A 25,815-nucleotide genomic window follows, 5' to 3' on the forward strand; every position below is an offset into this window, starting at 1 on the left:
CGTTTGCTACAACCCATAGTTCAAACATCCAACGGTTGAGTTTGGGCCAAGTGGCTCCCTGATGAATCTGGAAACTGAAAAAACCTCATTGAGCTTACCAAGTAACCAAAAGTTGGCTCACCAACAAGTCAATATCAAATGGTTGTAGGTGAGGGTATCCGCATACTGTTTCGGAAGTTTGCTTTGTATATAAAATTATCGCAGCGAAGAAGCACCTCCATTGTCGTCTAGTCCGGTTAGGATACCTGGCTTTCACCCAGGCGACCCGGGTTCAAATCCCGGCAATGGAATTTTGCATTTTGGCCTGCACGCTGCTACTGTTCCTTCGTGTTTGGCAAAGCCGAATTTCTGGACGAACAGATCCCGCAACGGCATCATTTCTGCGCATGCTCCTCGTCTATTCTTCACAAATTTGTTCAGGCATGAGGTCGACGAGCTCATGCCTGCCCAGAGTTTTGTGCAAAGAATGGGGAGAGATCCCCTTCACCCCCTACCGAGACCACGTCCACAGTGTCGATATGACGCTCATTCTGCTGCTTCAAAGGCCGTCGCAACATGGAACAAAAGCAGTCTCTGGATGAGGCTCTTCAGAGTGCGTGCTGTACATGCCAGGCCCGCCCTTCGCCACCGGGGCAACGCTCACATCGGAGCGTTGTATGGATGTGGCTCTTCAAAGCACGTTGCATGCGTACATGCAAGGCAGCCTGCCCAGCCACTCCGGCCACCTGCTCTACACGCTCAAGCTCCACAACAATGGCACTGGCCTGCTGGCACATCTCAGGTGCCTGCATTCCATGCTCTGCGTCATTGGCGGCAAACCGCGAGCAGCAGACATCACCAACCATCTTGTCCCGCTTTTCGTGTCCAAGGAAAGCTTTTTGGAAGCAAGCTTGGCTTTCTGCGCACTCCCGCAACCCACCGCCACCGCATACCACGGCATCATCTCCATGTATGCGGGAATCGGCGGTGGGGTGCATTCTTTGAATCTCTACAGAAGGATGCTGGTGAGCGAGGAGGAGGGTGTCCGACCTGATGAGTTCACGTTTCCATGCATCCTGCGAGTTTGCACCAAGAACCAAGCCCTTGAGGAGGGCCGTCTGGTCCACGACCTCACCGTCAGCCTCGGATTAGAATGCCATGCCGCGATTGGGGACACGCTCGTCGACATGTATGCCAAGTGTGCATGCCTACAAGCCGCACTCCAGGTGTTTGAGCGGCTGCCCAACCGCTCCCCACTCGCATGGAGTTCTGCCATCGCAGGTTGCACGGGGAATGGCCAGCCCTTCTTGGCGCTCGAGCTTTTCCAGGAAATGCAGCACCAGCAAACCCAGGTGCGACCAGACACGGTCATACTCTCGTGCGTCTTGAAGGCTTGCTGCACATTGGGGCTCCTCGAGCATGGCAGGTGGATACATGACCAGATCACCCGCAGCAGCCAGCTGCTTTTAGATGTGGTGGCCCAGAACACCCTCATCGACATGTACGCCAGGCACGGGCGTGTAGAGGATGCACACAGCCTCTTCAACAGGCTACGAAATCCAAGCTTGATGTCATGGGGAGCAATGCTGGACGGCTACTTGCAGAACGGGGATGCCTTGCGTACTTTAGGGGCTTTGGAGCAGATGCAAAATGAAGGTGTGAGACCAGACAAAGTCGTGTACTTGTGTGCCGTGAAAGCATGTGCTGCCTTACGGAGCTTGCGACAAGGCAGAGTTATACACAATCAGGTGATCTCTAACAGCTTGGACTGTTACGCCGTCCTCAGGAATTCCCTCATTGAGATGTATACAGAGTGTGGTAATTTGGACGAGGGCTACAAAGCCTTTTGCAGCTCTGAGAGTCATGATGCTGAGTCATGGGTTGCAATGTTGAATGCAAGCCTTCGAAGAGGAACAGGGTGCTCGCCTTCTGCCATGGAACTCTTAGGAATGATGCTAAGGCGAGGTGTGAAACTAGACCAGGGTTCCTTGACTGCTGTTCTCAAAGCATGTGGCCAAACAGATGCCATCAGAGAAGGCAGGTTGATACATCACCTAATAATATGTTCATATTTTGATTCAGACACAAGTGTCTGTAATAGTCTTGTGTGTCTGTATGCCCACTGCGTGTGCCTGAAGGATGCAAGCGTCATCTTCGACAAATTGTCAGGTCGGCGGACTGTTGTGTCATGGAGTGCAATAATGGCTTGGTATGCTCGGCATGGACTTGGTGGTAGCCACTGTTGTATGAAGGAGATGTTCGAGAAAATGCTTGTCGATAACATTGAGCCGGATGAGTACATATATTCTTGTGCTTTGAAAGCCTGTGCTGTCAGCCGCTCATTAAGTGATGGCAAATGGGTTCATGATCAGTTGATTAGCAGTGGACTGGAATTGGACGCCGTCCTTGGATGCACCCTTGTTGATATGTACGGGAAATGTGGAGAGCTCGAGGAGGCGTGCAAAGTGTTTGATGACCTGGAACAGAAAGATGTAGTGTCATGGGGTGCAATGATTGCCGGTTGCGTCGTGCAAGGCAACTGCATCCTAGCTCTTTGTTTGTACGGTGAAATGAGAAGGAAACGGGTTGAACAAAATGCCTTCATCATGTCTTCTGTATTGAAGGCATGTAGCTTGATAGGCGCCACGTATCAAGGAATGCTCGTACATGACCACATCATCAAGCGCCAATTCGAATCAGATCAGTTTGTTGAGAGTGCCTTGATAGACCTGTATGCAAAGTGCGATTGCATGTGTGAGGCAAATAATGTGAGGAAAGCTTCTAGGAATGGCAGTGTTGTTTCGTGGGGTGCTCTTATTTCGGGGTATGCTCAGGGTTCCGACCCCAAGGTTGCCATGGAATGCGTTCAGGAAATGCAGATCCAGGGATTGAAACCAAATGAGGCGATATATGTGAATGCCATTGCAGCTTGTGGGCATGCAGGTCAAGTTGAGGACGGTCAGGTCTGTTTCGGTTCCATGATGGGAAGCCAAGGCAACGCATTTACCATCAAGCCTTACAATTGCGTGGCAGATGCATATGCACGCGCTGGATTTCTCAAGGAAGCATCAGAACTGCTTCACAGTTTGCCGACTCCACCAGATGCATTCGGGTGGGCTTCTCTGTGCAGTGCTTCCAGCTTGCATGCATGGCAAGGCAGACATTGAAGTAGGATGCATCGCCTCGATGGCAATGGCGTTTTGTACATATGAGCAGGCAATGGTGTTTTGTACATACGAGCACTAATGCATTAGAAAATGATATCTTCTTGTCTCCCCAATTGTCCACGCTAGGCTTTTGCCAACATTTCTGAGGACTTTACTTCTTTGTCTCTTCTGGCTTGAAAAATGTTTGCTTTTCAAAAGTATTTCACTGATGCCATATTTGCATGGTGATATCATCCGTAATCAACCACAAGATGTGGACCTTATATGTGCATATATTCTGAATGCAGTTTGATCACTTGCAGCAATTGATTTTTTCTTTTTTCTCATCACAAAAAATCATAAAGGTTGGCACTAGAATAAACCAGAATGTGAGAATGTAAGAGATGTTGTGATTAACGTGTCTGAGACGCCAAGACCAAGAGTTCTTCCTTATTGTGAGGTAAAGCAACAGTTCATAAAATCCAAGGTTTCCATGTCCAGTTTGGTTTTTAATTTACAAAGAAAAATATCACCAACGTATCAGTGGCTGTCTAGGTAATGCTGGCTGTCCGAGTAGTAGCTTTCATCAATTCATTAGTGCGAACAGCCGTATTACATTCACCGGAATGTTTCGAGCACCATAAGGGCTGAATAGGCATGGCCTTGATGCCCTGAGAAACCATGTGGTAGCGCCAATCATTGAGGCGATAAATAGCATCGACAGAGCAGCTCTCCTTTGGTTGCCGGACCATAGGGACTCCGCCAGGGCAGATGCACAAGACCACAAAAGAACAGTCTCACCTGCCTGCTCTGACCAAAAGCACACCTCCCCTCTCATCACAAGCCCTGCCTCTTCCTCTGTCAGGCTGTATGTGATATCGTAGTTGTAGCTGCGTTGCCATGTCTTATATGGTCCGCACCATGACCCCCCTGCTGCCACCAGGTTGAATGCAAGCCTTCGAAAAGGAACAAGGTGCTGGCTTTCCACCATGGAACTTTTTGCAATAATGCAAAGTGAGGTGTGAAACTAGACCAGGGTTCCTTGTCTTCTGTTCTGAAAGCATGTGACCAAACAGACGCCCTCAGAGAAGGCAGGTTGATACACCACCAAATAATATGTGCATATTCTGATTCAAATACGTGTGTTGGTAATAGTCTTGTATATCTGTATGCCCACTGTGCATGCTTGAAGGATGCAACGGTTATCTTTGACGAATTGCAAGGTTGACAGACTGTTGTGCCATGGAGCGCAATAATGGCTTGGTATGCCCAGCATGAACTTGGCAGTAGCCACTGTTGTTGTATGGAGGAGATGTGCTGATAACATCGAGCCAGATGAGTACATATATTCTTGAGCTTTGAAAGCCTGTGCTGCCAGCGGTCTTTAATTGATGGCCATGGGGTGCGATGATTGCCAGGTGTCTCATGCAAGGCAATTGCGTCCTGGCTCTTTGTTTGTACAGTGAAATGAGAAGGAAAGTGGTCAGACAAAATGCTTTTGTCATGTCTGTTGTATTGAAGGCATGTGGCTTGATAGGGAGCTTATACACGACCGCATCATCAAGCACCGACTCAGATCGCCTTGATAGATTTGTATGTGAAGTGTGATTGCATGCGTAAGGCAAATAATGTGAGGAAAGCTCCTCGGAATGGCAGTGTTGTCTCGTGGGGTGCTCTTGTCTCGGGATATGCACAGGATGCCGAGGCCAAGATTGCCATGGAATATGTCCAGGAAACGCAGATCCAGGGATTGAACCAAATGAAGGGATATATGTGAGTGCCATATGCAGGTCACGTTGAGGAGGGTCATGTCTGTTTCACTCCATGTTGAGAAGCCAAAGCAAGGCATTTACTATGATTGCATAGCCGATGCATACGTGTGCACTGGATTTCTCAAGGAGGCATCAGAACTACTTCACAGTTTGCCAACTCCACCAGATGCATTCGGGTGGGCTTCTCTGTGCAGTGCTTTCAGCTTCCATGCATGGCAAGGCAGACATTGAAGTAGGATGCATTGCCTCGCCGTGTAAGGCTTATCTTGAGGACGACGCCAACTTTTTGAGGTCCAAAGAGAGCACCCATGATCAGATACACGTTGCAGACCTTGCATGAGCTCCCCTGGACAGAGATTACTGTCTATGATACTTTACAAGAGCTCCGCCAGCAATTTCATAGATTTTAGACAGTTCTCTTACTTCACAATACCAACTGATACTAGGTCAAATATTAGGCAATGTCAAGAGTGCAACACGGATACGGTCTCAGATCACTACTACATGCATCGCCCGCTGTAATGCAGACATCCAGCTTAGCTTAGTAATAATAACCAAAGCAACATGACTCATACAATGAAGCTGTGCCTTCCGAACCAAAGCCATGATAGATAGAAGTTGCCTCCACCACCACCACCTTGATTGTTTCTACTTGAATCACCCTGAAACAGGTCCGCATAAACAAGCAATTCTGCAGTCCTCAAGTCCGACTTGCCATTTGATATTTTTCAATAATTGGCTCATTTGCTAGTCCAATGAATAGGATTTATGAGCAATTGTTGTGAAGGGGAGTTGGCCTAGCAGTATAGGGGAGTTGGCCTAGCGTGCCCACTATTGTTCAACCCCCACAACATGTGGGCAGGCACGGGTGCAATCCCGTAGAACTAGCTGATGTGAAGCATCAGATTGCAAAAAAAAGAAAAAGAGCAATTGCTCATATTATATTAAATCAATAGAAAATTTACATCTTTATTCTGAGAAGATGCAAATCCTTGATCTAAACTTTTGCCACTTGATGAAATCAATAGAAAATTTACATCTTTATTTGAGAAGATGCAAATCCTTGGTCTAAACTTTGCCCCTTGATGTATGTACATCATGTGTCTTTCAAAAAGAATTATACCTCTCCCATTGCTCTTTGATAACATAGTAGCAATTGCTCTTGTTTTTTTGGAAGATCGTTTCATTACAAAATATCATAAAGGGTAGGTAGTCTGAGACGCAAAGACCAGAAGCCTTGAACTCTGAGGCACTTAAAAATTTTTCACAAAGTTTGCCAAGGAGACTGACTATTTAGAGATTTTCCACATTTTCCTTGAATGCAATTTCAACACTAGCTAAAGCAGCAAGGGCGAAGGGCGGTCTTCAAAGCAGAACAAATGTTTTAACTACCATGGATCCAACCAAGCTGGCTTCGATAAAAAGGGCCCAACCGGGATTGAACCGGTGACCTATCGGACTGCAGCCGATTGCTCTACCACTGAGCTATAGACCCGTTGTTGTAGTCTATATGAGGAATATAATTTAAGTATATAATTTTAAAAGGTTTCGAAAACAATAAAAGAGTTGACGAAGACAAAACGAAAATCAAGCATACGTGTTCAAATTTTTTGACGCCAAGAATGTTGCTAAAGTTAGCGTCCAAAAGGCCTCAGACTTTAGACGAGAAAGAGAGAGAGAGAGAGAGACTTTTGCTCCCTGGTGCTTGACCTGAACAGGACCATACCAAAGGCTTCCTACTCACTTTGGAATGAGGCTGATTTTGCTCATTTGTGAGTGGATTTTCAGGTCTGGCAGCTTTAATAGTAAGCTTGCCTTCTCCCTTGTCTCATGTAGGGCAATGACTGTGCTCTCATGCATCTCTCTCCCCCTTACACATAAGAGTAATGCCCCACTAGTTGGGTTCCTCAGATGATTATGCGGCTGCTTTTCAACTGGCATATCCTCTAGCACATCGGGTTTTTCCCTTGAACTCCCCAAGGGTTTTTTCATTCAACGCTCCAATTACCGCCACGGACAATAGCCATTGTCTGGTTGATGTTGGCCATGGCATGAGTCTAATCCGACACCTGCCCCAACTGGTTCCAGCCCACGCTACCGTGGCTGGCACTAGCCTCTATGATGGCATTTTAGTAACACAATTCACTAATGTGCAAATCATATGTAAGATACGAATTTATTGAGTTCATAAAACAAGCTGTCATCACTTTCAAATCCTTATCATTGTCTTCCTTTGCACGTTCGACTTGTCTAGCTAACATTGCTTCTTACAAGAGTGTATGTTGCTCCAGCAATGGTGTCACCACCCAACCAACTATCCACTCTCTCCCTCTCAGAATGAGTTGATCAGTACATCAGCCATGAGCAATCCAAGCGACCAGCAAAGTAAATATTCAAGGAAGGTCCCAACCTCGCAACAACTTCAAAATGCATCATAATATGCACTAATGAAAGAGGTGGCTCGATGAGAAACTACTAGTTTACCACAGGAAGAAAAGTCATCCACCTGTAGAAAACCCCCTCAGAAGTGCAACAGGGACCTTCAGAGGGTACAACACCAATGAGTTCACTAGAAAACCAGCTTGGAAGTGAAACAAAGACTTTATGAGCGTACAACACCAATGAACAACCCTTACACAAGTAAAGCCACGTGATGCCTTCGACGACCGGGGAGACGCAATAAAATCTCGATGCCACTATTGAAAGCTAACGCAAGCCCATGCAACTTTTGAACACTTAGCTTGAAGGAGAAAGGTGGCGTTGACATCCTTTTTTTTAAAAAAGAATCATATGAGGGTCCTAAATGAAAGGACCCATTTACAAAGTACAATATTTCGACCATTCAATGCTTCACATGCAAAGGACTCTCATCTTCTCCATAATAACAAGCCAGCAACTTTTGTCAGCCTTGAATAGATACTCCAAGTGTCAAAGATCCTATCACTTGTTATCCACGTCGAAACTTGAAAATTATTAAATTACCTATAGTCCTAGTTAGTCAAACTTGAAGGGTGGTAAAAAACTAAATGTTTGTCACAACCATGGTCTAAGCCTTCTACAGTGAGACACACAGAGGGACTAACATCCTTCTAGCGGATCACAGTTGCCAAACTCCCTTCTTCACTAAGGCTTGTTTTAAAAAGCCGAAAATCAACTTTGGCTACTATCCATTTGTTAGCTGCCAAATGGGTGCCACATTCGACACCACCGCAATCTCGAAACCTTGGCTTAAAAACCTGTGGACGATCGCATGAAGAACAATGAAGACTCTGAAGTATCCAGGCACCGTACAGGTGTGCCCTCATTAAAGACACTTGTAGAGCAAAATTATGAAACAACGCTTATGAACAAAACATCTCAAAATTGCAGAACATAAAGAGGCCATACAGAATATCAAAGCCTTCTCATCAGAATATCTTGCTTCATCCTCATTAATGTTTACACTCCTCTCAGATGTTTATATACATAATGTAAGAAACGACTCTGGAAGATTCTAACAAGAAGACAATTGACAACAATGGCGCAGATTACAAAACCACCATGTTCAAGACTCTGATCTAGTGCAAACAAAGGCCACCTACCCGCCCACATTCGACACCACCGCAATCTCAAAACCTTGGCTTAAAAACCTGTGGACGATCGCATGAAGAACAATGAAGACTCTGAAGTATCCAGGCACCGTACAGGTGTGCCCTCATTAAAGACACTTGTAGAGCAAAATTATGAAACAACGCTTAAGAACAAAACATCTCAAAATTGCAGAACATAAAGAGGCCATACAGAATATCAAAGCCTTCTCATCAGAATATCTTGCTTCATCCTCATTAATGTTTACACTCCTCTCAGATGTTTATATACATAATGTAAGAAACGACTCTGGAAGATTCTAACAAGAAGACAGTTGACAACAATGGCGCAGATTACAAAACCACCATGTTCAAGACTCTGATCTAGTGCAAACAAAGGCCACTCGCCCCCCTATTTACTCATTCTGAAGCCGCTGGTTTGAACTCATAAGGCCCTTTCTCTAGACCCCATACCTGCAATTCCAAAACGAGAACAACTATCATGACTGTGAGGATTTAACTGTTTTGAATTGGGAATATTCCACCACACCAATATGCCTATAATTATGAAGGCCCAGCAAGCGAAGATGCTCAAGTGAACAAACTACAATTTTTTGAAAATAATACCTGAGCTCCTTCGTCATTGAAGCCGCGGTCCCAACAATGGATCTCCCCGTCCTTGAATACAACAAGGTCTGAAGTGCAGCTGGTGGCTCCATTCTGTGCCATCAAATCATGTCTCTATAACACATAATAACAGAGTACAAAAGCTGCCCGGTTGATTCCAGAGTTAAAGAAACAAACATTCACTTCACCCAACATGCAAATTAAAGAGATCTATTTGAAGTACCTTGATCACGACTGAAAACACATTATACATAAAGTATTGAGAGATGTAATACCCAAGAATTAGGGAATCCCCCTGGAGGCGTTGAACCCTTGTACAAACATTGTTCTCCTTGTCCACAATGGGAAAGGTGTATGGTTGTCAAATGTTCAGCCAAATCCTACACCGACAATCATCAGCTGTCAACATGCAGGCATAATGTTTGTTCAACTACACATAGTGATAAGGCGAGAGACAGGGACACACTGTGTAGCCAGAGCTCCAATGGTTAGCTCCCCCAGTCTTATTTCTTAGACTACCAAAGAATGAATACACTAAGTGGGTATATGTGATGGATATGTGTGTGTATCCATACTAGGCAACTGATCACTTGGCCTTTAACCCCAGCAGGTAGGAATTTATGCCACAGCCACTCAATCGGTAGATAAGCATATACACACTATCTACGGAACTGCACTGTAATCTACAAAACAAGTTGACACAAACCCTGGAAATTTCCTCTGGCTGTGGACGCTGATTCCCTGGCCGCTCACAGAAATTTTTGTACTCTTCAGCATCTCTTACAGCATACGATGAAACCTGAGAAAACATGGGAGAGAACAATCTACACAATCTTTAAGGTTATTTTCAACAATGATAAGAAGCAATGCAAACCCTTATTTGGTTTCAATGCACAATGATTAGGGCAAGACCTAACCTCCACGTCGCACTTCACGTCCTTTGGGCAAGGCTTCACCTTTAGGAATCTCTGCACAATAATAAACAAACACATGAGATAAATACACCTTGAGCATGCTCAAGTTTACCTACAAGCAATAAAATCGCAGAAGACTACACAACCATCAGCGCCATTAAGCATAGTATCTAATGTATTTCAACTACCTGTCGATAAGGTTTGTCGGGTGTCCTCCAAAAAGCCTGAAATGCCATAAAACATATTGTATAGAGATCACAACAGCACTCGAAATAAACTCTCTCGTAAACACTTAGAAAACCTACATCTGAAAAAAATTAGAGGTAATCGACTATATTTGAAGGTTTTTTATGCTAAATTCTTCCACACTTTGTAGGTTTTCTTACCTTCCAATTAAGAATTTAGAGGTAAATTTCCAAATTCATTGGTGGGATTTCACTAAGCCAAGCATCGAATCACAAATACACAGCCCCTTTAAAAGACTAATACATGACTAACCACCAAAATGCCAATCATATAAAAATGGTAGTGCCACTTGCCTGTTCTACATATATAATCCTTGAGCCGTCTGCAAGCTCTGCTGCTGGGCATGCATTTAGCCTGAAAGAGAACGTGCCATAATGAGAAACATGGACCTCAAGATGAGGAACGGCTATGGCACAGCACTACCTCAAATTGAAGTATGTCTCTGGATCTTGTGTAGCTTGCTCAGTAGAAAACTGCAGTGATCGCATAAAATTAAAGCATTAGCAATATACATCATTAGAGAAAGCCTACAAATACTCCTTTCGCCCTGCTCACAAAGTGCACAGCATAAATAAGTAAGGAATTGCCTTCATGCAACCAAAGCATTCACTGTCCATGCATGACACGGCACTACAAAAGAGTTTTGAAGTGCAGATGTTGAAAAAGACCCCAAAACAAGGTGAAAAATCACAATGGCTTGCCAAAAGAGGATGAGAAAGAATGTGTGACCCACTACTCAATGGCCCCTCTTTATCGAAATAGGAAAACAAATGTCAAAACTCTCTCGTAATGACCTATGTATGCAAAAGACAATGCTTACTTAATGCCTCTCCAACAAGGAAAACAAGTTTGCCATAACTAGCTTGCCATGTGGCACTAATCCACAAGCTATCTAGAGATAGCAATATGTAGCTGACCTCAGCACCATGTGCACTGTGCAGCATTCATGATGTACCATCAAAAGTTAAATCAGCCAAAAATATGATATCTTACAATAAGACTGCCTGGCATCCACATATGTTGAATGATTACTCAAGTAAAATCTGGAATCTGGTTAAATTACAATCACCCTTCCCTCACAAAAGTCAATGCAAAGTTTTGCAAAATAGTTTATACCAATGCCATGAGACAATCACGTAAAAAACTGGCCCACAGTCTGTCAAGTGTTGAACACCTTCATTGCGTCTCCGCACTGGCTTGAAAAGAGGATACCCATATCGAAATTCATATATATACCTTCATAAGTTCAGAATAGTCTGAACTCACGAATTATAAGAGGGTATAAAACACTCTCAAAGCTACAAAAGCAAGGGAGACAAGAAAACAAGGAAAAAAAAGAAAACTGAAATCACTTTATTTGCTACTAAACAAAACTAGATAAAACAATCCATTATTCACTTAAAAATGTTTTTGGGAAAGGCATAAGCAAAATAGATTGAAGCAGCTTACTTGACTAAGACTTGAAACAAGTACTCGGCTTCATACTAACAAGGAGACATCTGAAAGACTTAATCCTAGAATCAGACTCCACACAACAACTTATAAAGAAACAAATTCTTAAATCCTAACGTAAGCTAAAAACTAGAAATGAATACTACTACAAACCTGCGAAGACGAGGCTGAAAATAAGAACCAAAGAAGTACAAAGATCCAAACTTGACAATATGTGACCTCAATTTCGCTGCTTATCCAAACAGGAAGAATAAGATTATCACCTTTATCATGAATAACTTGGATAACAAGTTTGGCATCCCTGCTCAAGTCGGCAATGCCAAAGAGTAGGTGCAAGTGTGCAAGTTTGTATAGAGGTCATTCGTGCTTTGAACGTACTCACTCATGGCCTACTAATGGAGAGAAATTCATAGACGCCAAAAAATAAAAGCAAGGGGAGGCAAAAGAACAAAAACTCAAACACACTGACGAGCTATAATTAAGCGCAACTAAAGTTTGCCCCCAACTAAGAGCAAAGCCCCCCAAAAAATAACTTCTTAAGCTTTCTCACAAATTAAGGTTTACCAATGCATATCAAGTAGATGCAATTAATAATGCACAAAATATTGCTCACTTCTTCTTGTTTCTGATAGTCCCAAACTTGGTGTGATGATCTGTGTTGTGAACAGGTAAATGTTAGGCCACTTAATACCCATCCTTCCCCAAGTATCTAAAAATTCTCAATATCTGGTATACAAATGCTTAAGCCCACAATTGCACAATTCGATCCAAGATGGAAGAACTAAGAATTCGGCTGTTTGGCAGTACGTGTACACATTCATAATGTAGAAGACCATGTGCAGCATGTCCTCAAAACATAAGAAAGATAATTGCGAAGCGCACAGACACATACTTTCACAAGTAACTCTCACTGCCTATTACATATATATACACACGCAAGGAATGTACATTCCTTCGTTAAAAGTTTTCTGTGGATATCAGCATTTGGCCCCACTCTGTGTGTGTGTTTGTGTGTGTGTGTGTTTGGGGGGGGGGGGGGGGGGGGGGGGGGGGGGGGGGGTGCGGCGCCAACAGAGAAAGAGAGAGAGAACCTTTTCACCAACGAGAGCATCTGAGACCTTGCGTGGGTGATCCCATGGAGGAGTGCTCTTGGAGAGCTTGCGCAAAAGAAGGGCACCGCCCAGCAGGCCGAGAGCAGTCACCACAAGGTTGCGCGCCGTCCGCCCACCACTGCCGTGATCATCCTTGTTTGTGGGCGGTGGTGGAGCGGACTCTGCAATCGGGCCTGCCATGGCTCTCTGAGCTGCTACTAGTGTTATGAATATTCGTACCCGCAGTGTCTTCCGCCTCCATACAAGAGCATGTATCGGCTTTGACACAATGAGATGGTGCTAGAGAGATCCGCCATTTATAATTTACATTTTACATTATTCTCAAAAGAGAGAGAGAGAGAGAGAGAGACAGAAAGAGAGAGAAGAAGAAGAAGAAGAAAATGCCACAAGACGGAGGGGGGAGAGAGAGAGAGAGAGAACTTGCAAACCATGAGAGAATGTGTTGAAGAATAAGTGTGTACTATGAACTCTTGTTGCAAACATTGATCATATCCGCAGATAAGTATGCTAAAAAATGTGATGCCTACGAAAGGGTAGAGGATCTATTACAATAGGCCTTAACCATCTATTATCAACACTAGACCCATTTCTACACACGGTTTCGATATAGAGTGCCTCCCTTCTTTTTAATATGACAAGACTCACCATTTTTATGCCTCTCAAGGAACCTAATCCATAGACAAGATTCATCTAGCAGCCACAATATAGGGCACATATATGCAGCATAGTGCTAGAGCGGCCCTTGGACATCTCAAGGGCTCGTCTCATAGACCGGAGATGGAGGTTGGGCAAGCAGTACACACTCATAAAGACTAGAGGGCACGTAGAGCATGTGGAGGTGGGAGTGGACAGTCAGGCGCACTATGTAGCTACAAGTCCAACATATAAGAGCATAAAGGACAGATGTGCAATATTTTCACAAGATAGAATTCACTTAGAGTGCTATTGGAGTCGAGAGACTAGAGACAGCTAAGTGTTTCTTACGAGAGATTCAAAGACATAAGGGAACTCTCCTCTAATCACCCACACATACCCATGGAGGGCAACAGTCAGAACACACAAACTTCAGTTGCACAAGTACCACCTACCACCACCTTAGAGACTTGTCACGCTATGATAGGCAAAGATTGATAGAGCATGTCAATGCGCCAGAGAACCAAAGTACCAATGTGCGGTCATTGATGCACATATCATCTAAATCATGAATTGAGGTAGCTTACCTGGCTAGTGCTTGGTGGCAATCATACTTGTATATGGGAGTCTTCGCTACACATATGGAGCAGCAAGTGCTCCATCTACTCTTACTAGCTACAAACCCATAAAGAGTGTATCTATGGTGAAGATTCCTCTTCTCAATCCCCCTTCAATCCTATTCAATCTACAATCAATAAAGCATGCATAGGTTCTCATTAATCAATTGGGATTCATTAAGAAACATATGCACACACTTGAGAGAGCACACATACGAAGAGGGGAGACATCAATTTTCTCTACACACACACAAGCATGTAAATAGTGTCACAAGCACACTTGCAATGTGAGAAAGAAAGAACACATCCGCTCAATGGAGAATAAAAGAGAGTAGAGAAGCTCGGCACCTATTTAGGGCAACCCCCCATACATGAAGGATGTCCCATGGTTGTTGTGAAGCTGGTGGTGTTTTTAAGTTTTTGTTTTGAAAATTTCAAGAGGAGTCGGCTTTGTTTCGGGAAAGTATTGATTTCTTGAAGGTTTTTTAAGTCTACATTACAAGTTGCTCATTGCCATCATTGAGCGTGCACGATAGTGTTTCAACATAAGAACATTCAATCAGCCTTCTAACGAGCTTCGCTGGTGTTTTATGACCAAATCATCCTATATAATGTACGTGGTGTTTTTTGGCTCGGATTCTATAAATTTTTTAGCACAATGTTGATGTAATTAGCAAGTATATGAGATTTTTCTCATCAGCATACGTATTCAAGTTGTTGCAGTGTCAAATGCTGACAACTATTACTTAATTATCATGACAAGCATGGTTTGAATCCTTGGTTCCAATTGAACTTCAAGACATCCATGGGATATGCTCACAAAGATCTTTAGGACATAATTATTCAAGTGCTCTTTGGGAGCTGTGGCCAATTATGTCCGATCGGCCAGTTTGTACTCACTTTGAGCATTCAAGAAATCTATAAATTAAATACGTGCAAGAGGGAAATGCTCACTCTTGAACGGGGGGAGATTGCACCCAGTGTTTGCGTTGCTCTTCTCATCTCTCCTCTCTTCTCTCGCCGTGCCGTCGTAGCACTCCGCTCTAGGAGGTGCGCTTGCACGCGCTCTCTTGCCCTCTCCCGCTCTCTGTCTCTCTCTATTTGCGTTGTGCTCGATTATAGATTTGTGCGAGTCGGTAGGTACGTAGATTTAGTTGTTTATGTCTTGCTATGTGCTATTTTCGAGTATTTTGCAAGGCAACCAGGCTTCTGGCTATAGCAGTGGTATCAGAGCGCAAGGAGATGGTCTTGCATACTGTGGAGAACATCATTTATTAAAGCTAAGTGTTGCAGCGTTTATTTTTTCCTTCTCTAATGTTATGTCTTAACTTTGAAATTAAATGCTCATGCTTGATTTGTATATGTTTGAATACCAACTCATAGATAGATATAACTAATTAATAGAGAGATTAAACGCCTTATAAAGAGTGAATGATATCTTAATTATTAGGATCCATTTGTGTGCAATTGATTGCATTGCGAGTGCACTCCGCTCTAGGAGGTGTGCTCGCACGCGCTCTCTTGCCCTCTCCCGCTCTCTGTCTCTCTCTATTCGCGTTGTGCTCGATTATGGATTTGTGCGAGTCGGCAGGTACGTAGATTTAGTTGTTTATGTCTTGCTATGTGCTATTTTCGAGTATTTTGCAGGGCAGCCAAGCTTCTGGCTATAGCAGTGGTATCAGAGCGCAAGGAGATGGTCTTGCATACTGTGGAGAACATCATTTATTAAAGCTAAGTGTTGCAGCGTTTATTTTTTCCTTCTCTAATGTTATGTCTTAACTTTGAAATTAAATGCTCATGCTTGATTTATATATGTTTGAATACCAACTCATAGATAGATATAACTAATTAATAGAGAGATTAAACGACTTATAAAGAGTGAATGATATCTTAATTATTAGGATCCATTTGTGTGCAATTGATTGCATTGCGAGTAACGTATACATGAATGGTCATGCTCGGACTGAACAAAGGGAGAGTTTGGTACGAATGAGAAGATAGTATAGGAGAAGAAGAAGCAGAAGAAGAAAGTAGGAATAGATATGTCACTCAACGGTTGTTTACCATAATTCGATGAAAGCATGAAGAAGAAAAAGAAGGGAAGGGATCACATTAGCACGACAGTCGGAACCACCTCCAAGAGGTTTTCTTTTATCAAAAATAATTTAATTAATTAAAAACAATAAAATTACAATACAATCTAATAGCGAGGCATCCAACGCTGGCACTCATCATCGTGCAAGCAAAGCTGAGCAATGTAGGCAGCTTGCGGGAACACCAGCAACTGAATGTCGTTGACACACCTGGCGGACGTGGTGCAAGCTTTTTGGTGGAGGTTGTATCTTCTGCCTTTGCGGGAGAACGGCTTCTTGAGTGCCATTGGCTTGTAAATACAGCTCTTGATAAGGAGATGCAGCGTATACATGCCCTTTCACTTACAAAAACCTTAACGCCACAGCAATGGCAAGAAGAATCTGCGCAAAGACGGAAAGCACTAAGGGGTCAACTGGCTGCGCCGCCTCTCGCATGCATTTTTTGCCTACCACCGGCTCAACCACCAGTGTTGGGTCATCTCTCTCCCCTGAGTCTCCCTTGGTCCCGCCTCTTCAGCCGCCATGCAGCCCTCCTCAACTTCGCGGCAATCATTTTCTCTCAGCCAACTATTACCACACACTAGCACACCTACGATCTCACTCTCAGTCTACAAGACTTGCATGCATTTTCGCCTCAGCATGACCACCAATAGCAGTACTGGACCTTCCTAGCCACACCTAATCAGGGTGCATGCAACCCTATAAATTCTTTCTCACTACCCATGCGGTCCTGATTACCACCTCACGTTTCTCTCTCTTCACCAGTCGTGAAATAGCCTGCAAGCTACACACACACACCCACACACCCACAAAAGGGCATACGGGCGGCTACTTGACTTGCAATAGAACACATGCTGAGCAACTAGAAAAATGGAGGGGTGTGGTTTCCTAGTCTGCATAGCGTCACCCAACCACCAACCAGTGGCGCACACTCACTCGACATGAAGCCAGCTCGCAACCGGTTGTTCCCAACTACCTGCAAATGACGCGGCTGACCTCACATGACCTCGATATTGTGCCTACATGCAATAAGGAACGGACCTCAACAGTTGCAAGTAGGTCTCCTTTGCCTACACCATGCGTGCACGCATCGTTAACATACACTCTGTCTACCATCCTCCGCTCAACATCCACCACTGGCCAGTAATGGTTTGCTGCCACCCCTTGCATAGCGCGATGGCAACCACTACAGAAAAAGGGGGAAAAAAAGGAGCGGCTGCCATTGACACCTACCAAAGTGTCATCTCTCTCTCTCTCTCTCTCTCTCTCTCTCTCTCTCTCTCTCTCTCTCTCTCTCTCTCTCTCTCTCTCTCTCTCTCTCTCTCTCTCTCTCTCTCTCTCTCAAGCAGTTTCAACTCTCTCTCTCCTCAGCCGTTCTTTCTTTCTCTTCGAGCCGCCACTAAACTTCTCTGTCTCTGGCTCTTTTTAGTCATCATCTCTCTCTCTCTTTCAGCTCTCTCTCTCTCTCTCTCTCTCTCTCTCTCTCTCTCTCTCTCCACCACCAGAGGTCGTTTTCACAAATCAGGAGAGTAATACCAATTGCTACACTCGACACCATGAGGAGACCATGCCTGAGCATTCTCACAAGATTGGCAAAGTGCCCAAGCTGGGCCTCATGCAAAGCAGCGTCTTTGTATGCAACCAGAACCTAGGATTCCTACTCAGGCAACTTGAGAATCAAGAGACTACACACATCCATATCATATGTTGCAATTTGGCAAGGGCCTAGGTTCAAACATCTGATCTCTCCCCTCGTTCTCTCATGGAAACGATCGTCTACTGGGCCTGAAAGATGAGCAGCTACACGTACAGGAAGTGTCAGTCCCATAAATGAAGAGCAAGGCAGGCTGGTGTGAGCAGCTATGGAGCCTTCGGGCCTGAGGGTGGAGCACCTGACCTCTGTTGAGGATCCATAGAAGTTATGGAGGGCTCGCAGCAAGGAGAACCATGATGCGGTTCGTCACCCATAGCAGGGGTTGCGCCAGTGGCTTGGGGAGGGGCATGGCAGGAGACAACCTACTGGGGCTTTTTAAAGGCGGTTCGCAACTACCAAGGGAATGTGTAGATGCACCTAGGGTTCATTCCCACGCTCATGGCTTCCCACATTATTTTCGCCAGAACTGATTGCTTAAGAGGCCCAAAAACGCAGTCTTTTGCAAATCGAGTGTTCTCAGAGGTTACGCACTGCGACAATTTTGGGCAATCATCAAATTACTATACTAGTGGCGACATGTCCCCACAACAACTCGCCGATTGTTTCAACTTCCACCAATCAAATAGCTTTCTTTATTTTATTTTTTCACTTACCTACGAGCACCATCATCCCCTGCACAAAAGTAAATGCATAGGTGTTCCTCATTAGCGTGTATATTACAATCCTCTATTCCAACTGATAATGTGAACTTTTGATCACCCTCATGGCCATTTGCAAAGGTCCACCTTGGATGTAATAATGCCGATTAACACGATGATGGGAAACGGTAGCCATGAATTGGCATTTACGCCCGTCTAGTTAGCATTATCGTCTTCCAATTTCGTATAAGCTCTTGATATGTCTAATAAAGAGGATGGCGATGGTGAACATGTGAGGCATTATAGAACAATAATTTTGCTTCTTATGGGTCCTGTTGTCTCTTAATTTATTTTGATACTTTCATGCCCTACATTGTCAACCCCGTAAATAATCATAACGTTCTAGGGTCAATTGTTCACCCTATCATGCCTTAATATTTTAGCAATGATGACCCAAATTGACTATTACCTAGATAATTAAGCAATTATCAAGCATAAACACAAAAAAATCTCTCTCTCATCATTATTTGCACGAGCCACTATTTCAATAATATAAGTTTATCCCCATTAGTATTGATGTAATGTAATTCAATTTTCGCTTTACTTGCTCTTCAAATTGTCTTAAATGTTCCCTCATATGTCAGTCAAATTGTTGTTGCATATGACTCCATATTGTTGCATTTATTTGCTTTTGTATCATATCACTCCCAACTTTTCCAATACTCCTCAAAGGACTACCCTTACTGACGAATACTTACCTCTAGGCCCGAATTTGCAACCAACTACTTTAGAGACATGGTTTTGACCTATCCTAACATTCCTACATCGAGTGTGGCCTCACTTTCTCTGAAGACCGATATCCACTGGTCATCCCAATCTTGCAAACCCCCTGTCAATTTAGAATCACACCTCTATTCTCTGCTCATTTGTACTTCAAGTTGTCTCCTTTCATTCTCTTTTCTTGGCAAACAAATTTTGCTCTCATGGCGTTTCAAATGTTAATGCATTTAATATGTAATTATTAAAGTCTTCTTAAATTTAACAAGCAATTGTTTTGAGTGCTTTGTTTTTTAGAAAAGATATGCAGATAAATCTAACTATACTGGCCTCACATCAAAATCCAGGTATGACACTCCTTACTGCATTCTAATAATACCCCTCTTGAAACATTATTACAATGCCAGGTGCAACTTTCTATTATTTGTGCCTATTCCCACACACACACACACACTGGTAGATATATTTTCAAAAATAGTATACCCTCCTGGTATGTACATCAAATACATTCCTCTTTTCATATTTCAATTCTTGGCATTCGTGTTCTAAGCTGCATACTCAAAGACTACTAAGGTCATGACTTCTAGTTGTATTGAAAGGGAATTTTTTACTGAGCTAACTTGTCTAAAAGGTATGCAGCTACTCATGTGAGCTAAGGTGCTTTGGGATACTAGAAAATTGTTTGTAAATACTTTGTCACATAAGCAAACTTCAATTTTGTGTCAAACAGGTAGTAGATGTTTTGTTTTTTATGCCTGGTCTAGTCCATTGGTAACATGCACATAGATTCGCCGATTTAGGCAGTGTGTAAATACTCATCTTGGTGCAAATCCGCCCATTTAGGCAGCACATTGACAAACTTCAGATTTATTATTATTTTTTAAATATCCAATGTAGATCCGCCGATTTAGGCAGCATCAGTGTAGATTCGTCGATTTAGACAGCACGCTTTATTGGTGTAGACTCACCGGATGAGGCAACACCAATCACAAAATCATGCTGTAGTGGCTGGCCACCACTGCAACTGGTATGATTTTGTTACCCGGTTACATAATGAAAGTGATTTGGATTTGGACTTATATTGTGGAATTGGAATTGGATTGGGATTTGGTATCTGGTGATTATTACGACAGTGTTCATGTGATGAGACTTGACATTATGAGATTAATGATGAGTGTGACCAATGATATCCTGATTCATCAGGGTATGACATATACTGCTTATTCTAGTGGTATGGGACACTAGAATAGGTAGTATGTGGATGACGGCAGGCATAAGCTAATGTTGTTTAGTTTCATAAATTTTTATTTTATTATGTGATGTTTTTGACACAACATACTAATCACTGTTTTTGACAAGTATTGTTTGCAGATTTCTATCTTCGCAACTGAGGATAGTTGCTTTCCAATGGAGAGGTATGTTATAGAATTGATATTTTATTATCTATTGCAGCTGACATGTGGCAAGAGCATCAGCAGATAATGGATTATGCAGAAGGATGTTACATTTTATGTATATTTGATTATTCAAGTGCTCTTTGGTAGCTTTGGCCAATTATGTCCGGCCGGCCAGTTTGTACTCACTTTGAGCATTCAAGAAATCTATAAATTAAATACGTGCAAAGAGGGAAATGCTCACTCTTGCACGGGGGGAGATTGCACCCAGTGTTTGCGTTGCTCTTCTCATCTCTCCTCTCTTCTTTCTCGCCGTGTCGTCATAGCACTCCGCTCTGGGAGGTGCGCCTGCACGTGCCCTCTCGCTCTATTTCGCGCTCTATCTCTCTCTATTCGTGTTGGGCTCAATTACGTACGTGTGTGATGATTCAGGTATGCCAATTTATCGTTTATGGTTTGTATTGTGCTATTTTGAGTATTTTCGCAGGGCCATCACGCCTCCGTGTGTAGCAGTGCCAATACCACACTCCTTATCCTTGGCTTTCTTTTGAGCTTTGTCACCTTTTGTGCAATGGCGCCACATTTATGTTATATTTATGGTGTGGAAGAGAAATTTGTAGCAGTGGCTCTTTAGTTGAGGGCACTGTAGTCTGGTTTGCAACCGCTCTTCTCACCACTCTAAGAGGAATTAATTTGCATTCATTTCATATGAGCTATGAGAGGGGATTACTTCATGATATTATAATGTAATCATAGGTCTCTTTTTGGACTCATCGTTCAGCAAGTCTTTAGGCCTTTCTACAAAATTCCTGGCTAGATGATCCATACCACAGCCTGCAGAACGTCTTGGAACGTTCGGCCATCTTGCTCTTTTTCTCTGTAGGTCCTCATTAGAGTCTAAGGGCCAATGTTTTAGCTAGTGTGGGCCAAAACATTTTGATCACGTCACGATTTTAGCTTGTGTGTCTCTTCTTAGTTCACTAGCCACCTCACCACTTCATGCTATCGAAGGGCTAGGCTTGTCATCTCTATGGTATAGTTGGGTTGGCACTAGTCCTCACCACTTCGTGCTATCAAACTGCTAGGCATGTCATCTCATGGTATAGTTGGGTTGGCACTAGTGTCAATTGCTTTCCTTTGCTTGTGGGGGTCAAAGTTTCCTTAGGTTGCCCAATCTTTGGTACAATGAAAGGGCACACTCAAAGATTTGTCATTTGGCACTTGACTCATTGGGTGGCCATGTTCTTGCATAAAAAGAAACATATGGTTACAATTGGAGAGCTTGTGAGAAAAACAAGTTACCATGAGCTACATCTTTGATATTACTCCTGATAGAGTCTTTCATCACACACTATTGAGGAGCGGTCATTGCCCCCACATATCAGGCATAATTGCACAAATGGCTCTACCCTTTCCTCTCTTTGAGGGGCTGGCTCAAGCAGGAAAACATCGGAAAAGTGAATAAACAAAAAGGTCCAAGGGAGAAAACTCTCCTAAAGAGAGTAAAAGGAACCCTAGGAAGCTAAGGAAGGGAGAGGATGGTGGATCCTCTAAAGGATAGGCACTAGATAATCCACTTGTTGAAGCTGGCTATTGTTAACTAAAGCTAGGGAGGCTAACTCTAAGAAGGCTAGCAAGCTAAGGAAGAGAGAGGAGGGTGGATCCTCTAAAGGATAGGTACTCCCTAGATAATCCACTTGTTAAAGATGGCTCTTGTAATCTGAAGATAGGGAGGCTAACTCCAAGAAGGCATAAGAGGAAACTCTAAGCCCCACTCAAAGAAGTAGAAAACCTAGCAAAGAGAAATAAGCTTTGACACAAAAGCATCCAGCACCCCATCACACAACAAAAGGAAGACAAAACATAAAAAGCCAAAAAAATTAAGGAGAAGCAAAAATAAAAAAATAAAAAGAGTAAAAAACGACAAAACAAAAACAAGGAAAATGAAAGAATCAAAGAAAGCAAACAAAAAAAAAACCCATACCTAATAAGACAAGCTTCACATACCCTCACATACAGCCAAAAGACAAGCTTGACACACCCTCACAAACATCCCAAAGCAAGACTTGAGAGTGCAGACACAAAAAAAAGTGCACGCATAAACGAAGCTTCACTCATCTCCACACACACACACACACACCATGGTAAGGAAGACACATGTAGAAAATAGACAATTGAAAAACAAAATAAATAGGAGAAAACAACAAAACAAAGACCAAAGACAAAACAAAAGTATCTGCAAATTGGGGAAAACTCATGTTCCATTGATTTTACATTGCGCCATCATACAGAGGCCACCAAAGGTGAGCAAGTTGGGGCCTACCCTAATTGAAGCACGTGACAAGTAGGGTAGGTCCAACAAGAAAACACCAACATGGAAAGGAAAAATTATGTGCCAATTTTGTCACCATATTGGTAGGAGGAGAATGGGCATGGCCGTATACTAGGCATGTATGTTCAAGCGACTCTAAAAAAGGTAGGCTATGAGCTTATAAAGTAGTGTAATTGGGTGAAAAAGGACATGCCCTAGTTACCTATGTCCTTTCACTAGTATCGGAGCTCAAGGGGGGAAGCGAGGCAAGGAGAAGGTATGGAGGAGATTTGCTAAGCAAGAGACTCATACAAAGCCTTGTTACATTTGCACACTTTGTCATCTTGTCCTTTCTTGACAAAACCGCGAGGCTGCATCACATAAACTTTCTCAAATATGTCAGGGTTCAAGAAAGCAGTAACAATGTCTGATTGATGTACATCCCAACCAAAATGAGCTCCCAATGCACATAGAAAATGTACAGTAGTCATACGACAAGTCATAGCAAAAGTCTCTTCATAATCTATGCCTTTTTGCTACGCATAACCCTTTGCAACAAGTCGAGCCTTATGGCAATCGATCTTACCATCCGGCTTACGTTTCAACTTGTAAACCCACTTCGTACCAATGGCCTTTTTGCTTGGAGGCAAATCACATAAAGTCCATGTGTCATTTTCTATAAGTGCATCATATTTTGATTGCATGGCAACCATCCAATTTTTTGAATTTTGTGCTTCATAAAAAGACAGAGGTTCCTCAACATCATGTAAGCTAGACACAGCCAAAGCATAACAATCTGATGCATAAGATGCATGCATTTAATGTGAGCAAGCTCTCAAGTAAGGAAATGGGTATTGTAATCTAGTTTGAGTTGAGGAATGGGCGAGAGTCCCTTAACCCCAAGTTCCACAAGTACTACTCCCAAGGAGGGTGAAGACCCTCAAAGGTTTTTCCCCTACATACAAGGTATTAGTGCATTTGAAAAGCTTCCAGGTCCTCGTTTTCTAGTTTCAATCTCAATTTCGAATTGTTTTTGTAATGATTATCATCCAAGGGATACACATAAGCTTCCAAAGCCTGGTTTGCTTCTTGTTACAGCAAGGTTGTGATGAGATTTAGCAACTCCCATCTATCTGCATGGATTTGCGAGTAGGAATGATCGTTACTTTTACAATTGCACATGCATATGAATTATGCCAAGGTGCATTGTTATTTTCCAGTTTGAAAAACATTTAAGGCACGCATGACTTGCATTCAATTATAGCAAGGTTTTAAGTCAATTGGGCCATAGATCTCATTGGTCAATATTTCTTTTCGTATGTGCACTTTGTGCATGGTCAAGCAGAGGAGAAAAGTAAGGCTTGTAGGAGCACAACTCCCTACCTATGTATATGCCTTGGGTGCATGGTCACTCAAAAGCATTACAGTTTGCCATAGTGCGAACAAAATGGATACATGAAAAACATTAATAGCACATTGCAACGACTTTCGATGCCAAGAGGTGGCAATTACAAAGAAACAGTAAGTATGTTTAAGTTTCAAATTTGAACTTCTTATTTTTGCAGCATTTTCTACAATGTCAATTTGAGAAGCAAATGTTGCTTTGGTCAAGCAAAGTTTGGCAATTAAGATGAAATTTGATAGCTACTTTGCCTGAGCTATCCATTTTGATATTGGGTAATCTACTCATCCTCAATAAAGTGCATGATTCGACAAGGTTGATACTCTTTTTCTTTGACTTTAGTGTGTCAACAAGAGCACTTGATATCTACGAGCAATCACGTTGCATTCCGCCTCTCCTTTCAATGAACTCTCGTGAAGCAAGGCTTCACTTCAAGGCATATCGCATGTAAGCTTCCAAAGTTTGGAATATGCTAGCAGCACACGAACTTGGGGAAACTTGGCAACATGTCCACCTATTTTTTATTATGGAGGTCAGTATGAACCAAGTCCTAAGGGCATACATGGTACATCCGTCAACATCTTTAAATTTCTCGGCATACATGGCTACAAGTAACATTCTAGAGAAGGTAATTTCTCTCAGAGGGCAACAACGTTAGACAATTTCAAGTTCTACTTGTATTTATATCTTTAACATTCATTTGAAAAATATTTCTTTGATGTGCAAAGTAAAGTGCTTTGACAGACTTATTGCGAAGCAAGGCTTCTATTCTTTGCCATAGTAATATCCATTGAATTAGGATTAAGGATAATGGCACACAGATTTGGCAAATTGGCAATAACAAGATATAAGCTCACAGTAACATTTGGCAACAATGAACAGTGATGTATCCATGCCATTGCAAATCGTGTCAGGCATGTATGGCACAACTCAAGCTGTGGACCATTGTGAAATCCAAGGGCTTATCACACGATGTTTCTCATAATCTATTCAAAAAGATTTAGCAAGTCTGACATAGCTGCTTGTAATCGTTGTATATGTCTACAGCGGCATGCAATTTTTGTGCACAAGGTGTTGGCATTATAAACGATGCTTTCTATGGATAACAAGCAAGAATGGCCTTTTTATCAAGCAAATAATCCATGGGATGACATGAATAGACTCAGAGAACCTCAACATAGGTGATGTCTTGTTTGAACATCCAAGAAACTTCAATATGACTACCTTGTTTGGGGTGTTGTCAATTTTTCTCTTCTTTTTATGGAGAGATATGATTTCTTGAAGATCCAATTGTGAATAAGATTCCATATTTGAGACGATCTATGCTTTTTTGCAGCAATGATTGTGTCTCTCGAAGTGGCAATTTTAAAGGTATGACCTAGATACTCTATAATCACTCCATAGGTGTTGAGGGTCACTGTATGATCCCATCACAGTTATACTTTCAAGGAAAGAAGTTCACAATCTACCAAGGGGTTTAAT

The 25,815-nt window shown here is 42.8% G+C and overlaps 3 protein-coding genes and 2 non-coding genes across 6 annotated transcripts; 2 read left to right on the plus strand and 3 right to left on the minus strand.

Annotated features, from left to right (window-relative positions):
* Positions 1-216: 216 nt before the first annotated feature.
* On the plus strand, positions 217-290 carry TRNAE-UUC (transfer RNA glutamic acid (anticodon UUC)). The gene has a single exon. It is a non-coding gene; the product is annotated as a tRNA-Glu (tRNA).
* Positions 262-3,252, plus strand: LOC147455927 (pentatricopeptide repeat-containing protein At4g18520, chloroplastic-like). Its single transcript, XM_086514554.1, has one exon. It carries the CDS (start codon positions 606-608, stop codon positions 3,144-3,146), a length of 2,541 nt encoding a protein of 846 aa, XP_086370680.1. The 5' UTR covers positions 262-605; the 3' UTR covers positions 3,147-3,252.
* A 199-nt stretch (positions 3,253-3,451) lies between these two features.
* Positions 3,452-5,978, minus strand: LOC147455928 (beta-hexosaminidase 2-like). The gene has a single exon (XM_086514555.1). It carries the CDS (start codon positions 4,114-4,116, stop codon positions 3,712-3,714), a length of 405 nt encoding a protein of 134 aa, XP_086370681.1. The 5' UTR covers positions 4,117-5,978; the 3' UTR covers positions 3,452-3,711.
* Positions 5,979-6,320: 342 nt separating this feature from the next.
* TRNAC-GCA (transfer RNA cysteine (anticodon GCA)) lies at positions 6,321-6,392 on the minus strand. The gene has a single exon. It is a non-coding gene; the product is annotated as a tRNA-Cys (tRNA).
* Positions 6,393-8,678: 2,286 nt separating this feature from the next.
* LOC147455930 (chromophore lyase CRL, chloroplastic-like) lies at positions 8,679-13,081 on the minus strand. Of its 2 annotated transcripts, none has more exons than XM_086514556.1 (9): positions 12,794-13,081; positions 10,674-10,723; positions 10,544-10,604; positions 10,193-10,228; positions 10,008-10,058; positions 9,797-9,889; positions 9,366-9,470; positions 9,091-9,204; positions 8,679-8,937 (listed from the first exon to the last, which is right to left on the minus strand). In XM_086514556.1, exons 1-9 carry the CDS (start codon positions 12,992-12,994, stop codon positions 8,884-8,886), a joined length of 765 nt encoding a protein of 254 aa, XP_086370682.1. In that variant the 5' UTR covers positions 12,995-13,081; the 3' UTR covers positions 8,679-8,883. The 2 variants fall into 2 exon arrangements, with proteins under 2 accessions (XP_086370682.1, XP_086370683.1); XM_086514557.1 differs by having other exon boundaries at positions 9,091-9,183; positions 12,794-13,078.
* Between the last annotated feature and the right edge of the window lie 12,734 nt (positions 13,082-25,815).

The sequence above is a fragment of the Adiantum capillus-veneris genome, chromosome 6 (genome assembly GCF_014529385.1).
Source record: "Adiantum capillus-veneris isolate H3 chromosome 6, ASM1452938v2, whole genome shotgun sequence".
Classification (NCBI taxonomy): domain Eukaryota; kingdom Viridiplantae; phylum Streptophyta; class Polypodiopsida; order Polypodiales; family Pteridaceae; genus Adiantum; species Adiantum capillus-veneris.

Bases quoted from the DNA above. Each gene is read 5' to 3' on its own strand.
- LOC147455928 (XM_086514555.1), bottom strand. From the start codon at position 4,116: ATGGTGGAAAGCCAGCACCTTGTTCCTTTTCGAAGGCTTGCATTCAAC.
- LOC147455930 (XM_086514556.1), bottom strand. From the start codon at position 12,994: ATGGCAGGCCCGATTGCAGAGTCCGCTCCACCACCGCCCACAAACAAG. The intron at 10,059-10,192 runs GTAGTTGAAATA...ATTATTGTGCAG, and splicing joins CCGACAAACCTTATCGACAG to AGATTCCTAAAGGTGAAGCC. The intron at 9,205-9,365 runs GTATTACATCTC...TATGTGTTATAG, and splicing joins GGGGATTCCCTAATTCTTGG to AGACATGATTTGATGGCACA.
- LOC147455927 (XM_086514554.1), top strand. From the start codon at position 606: ATGCCAGGCCCGCCCTTCGCCACCGGGGCAACGCTCACATCGGAGCGT.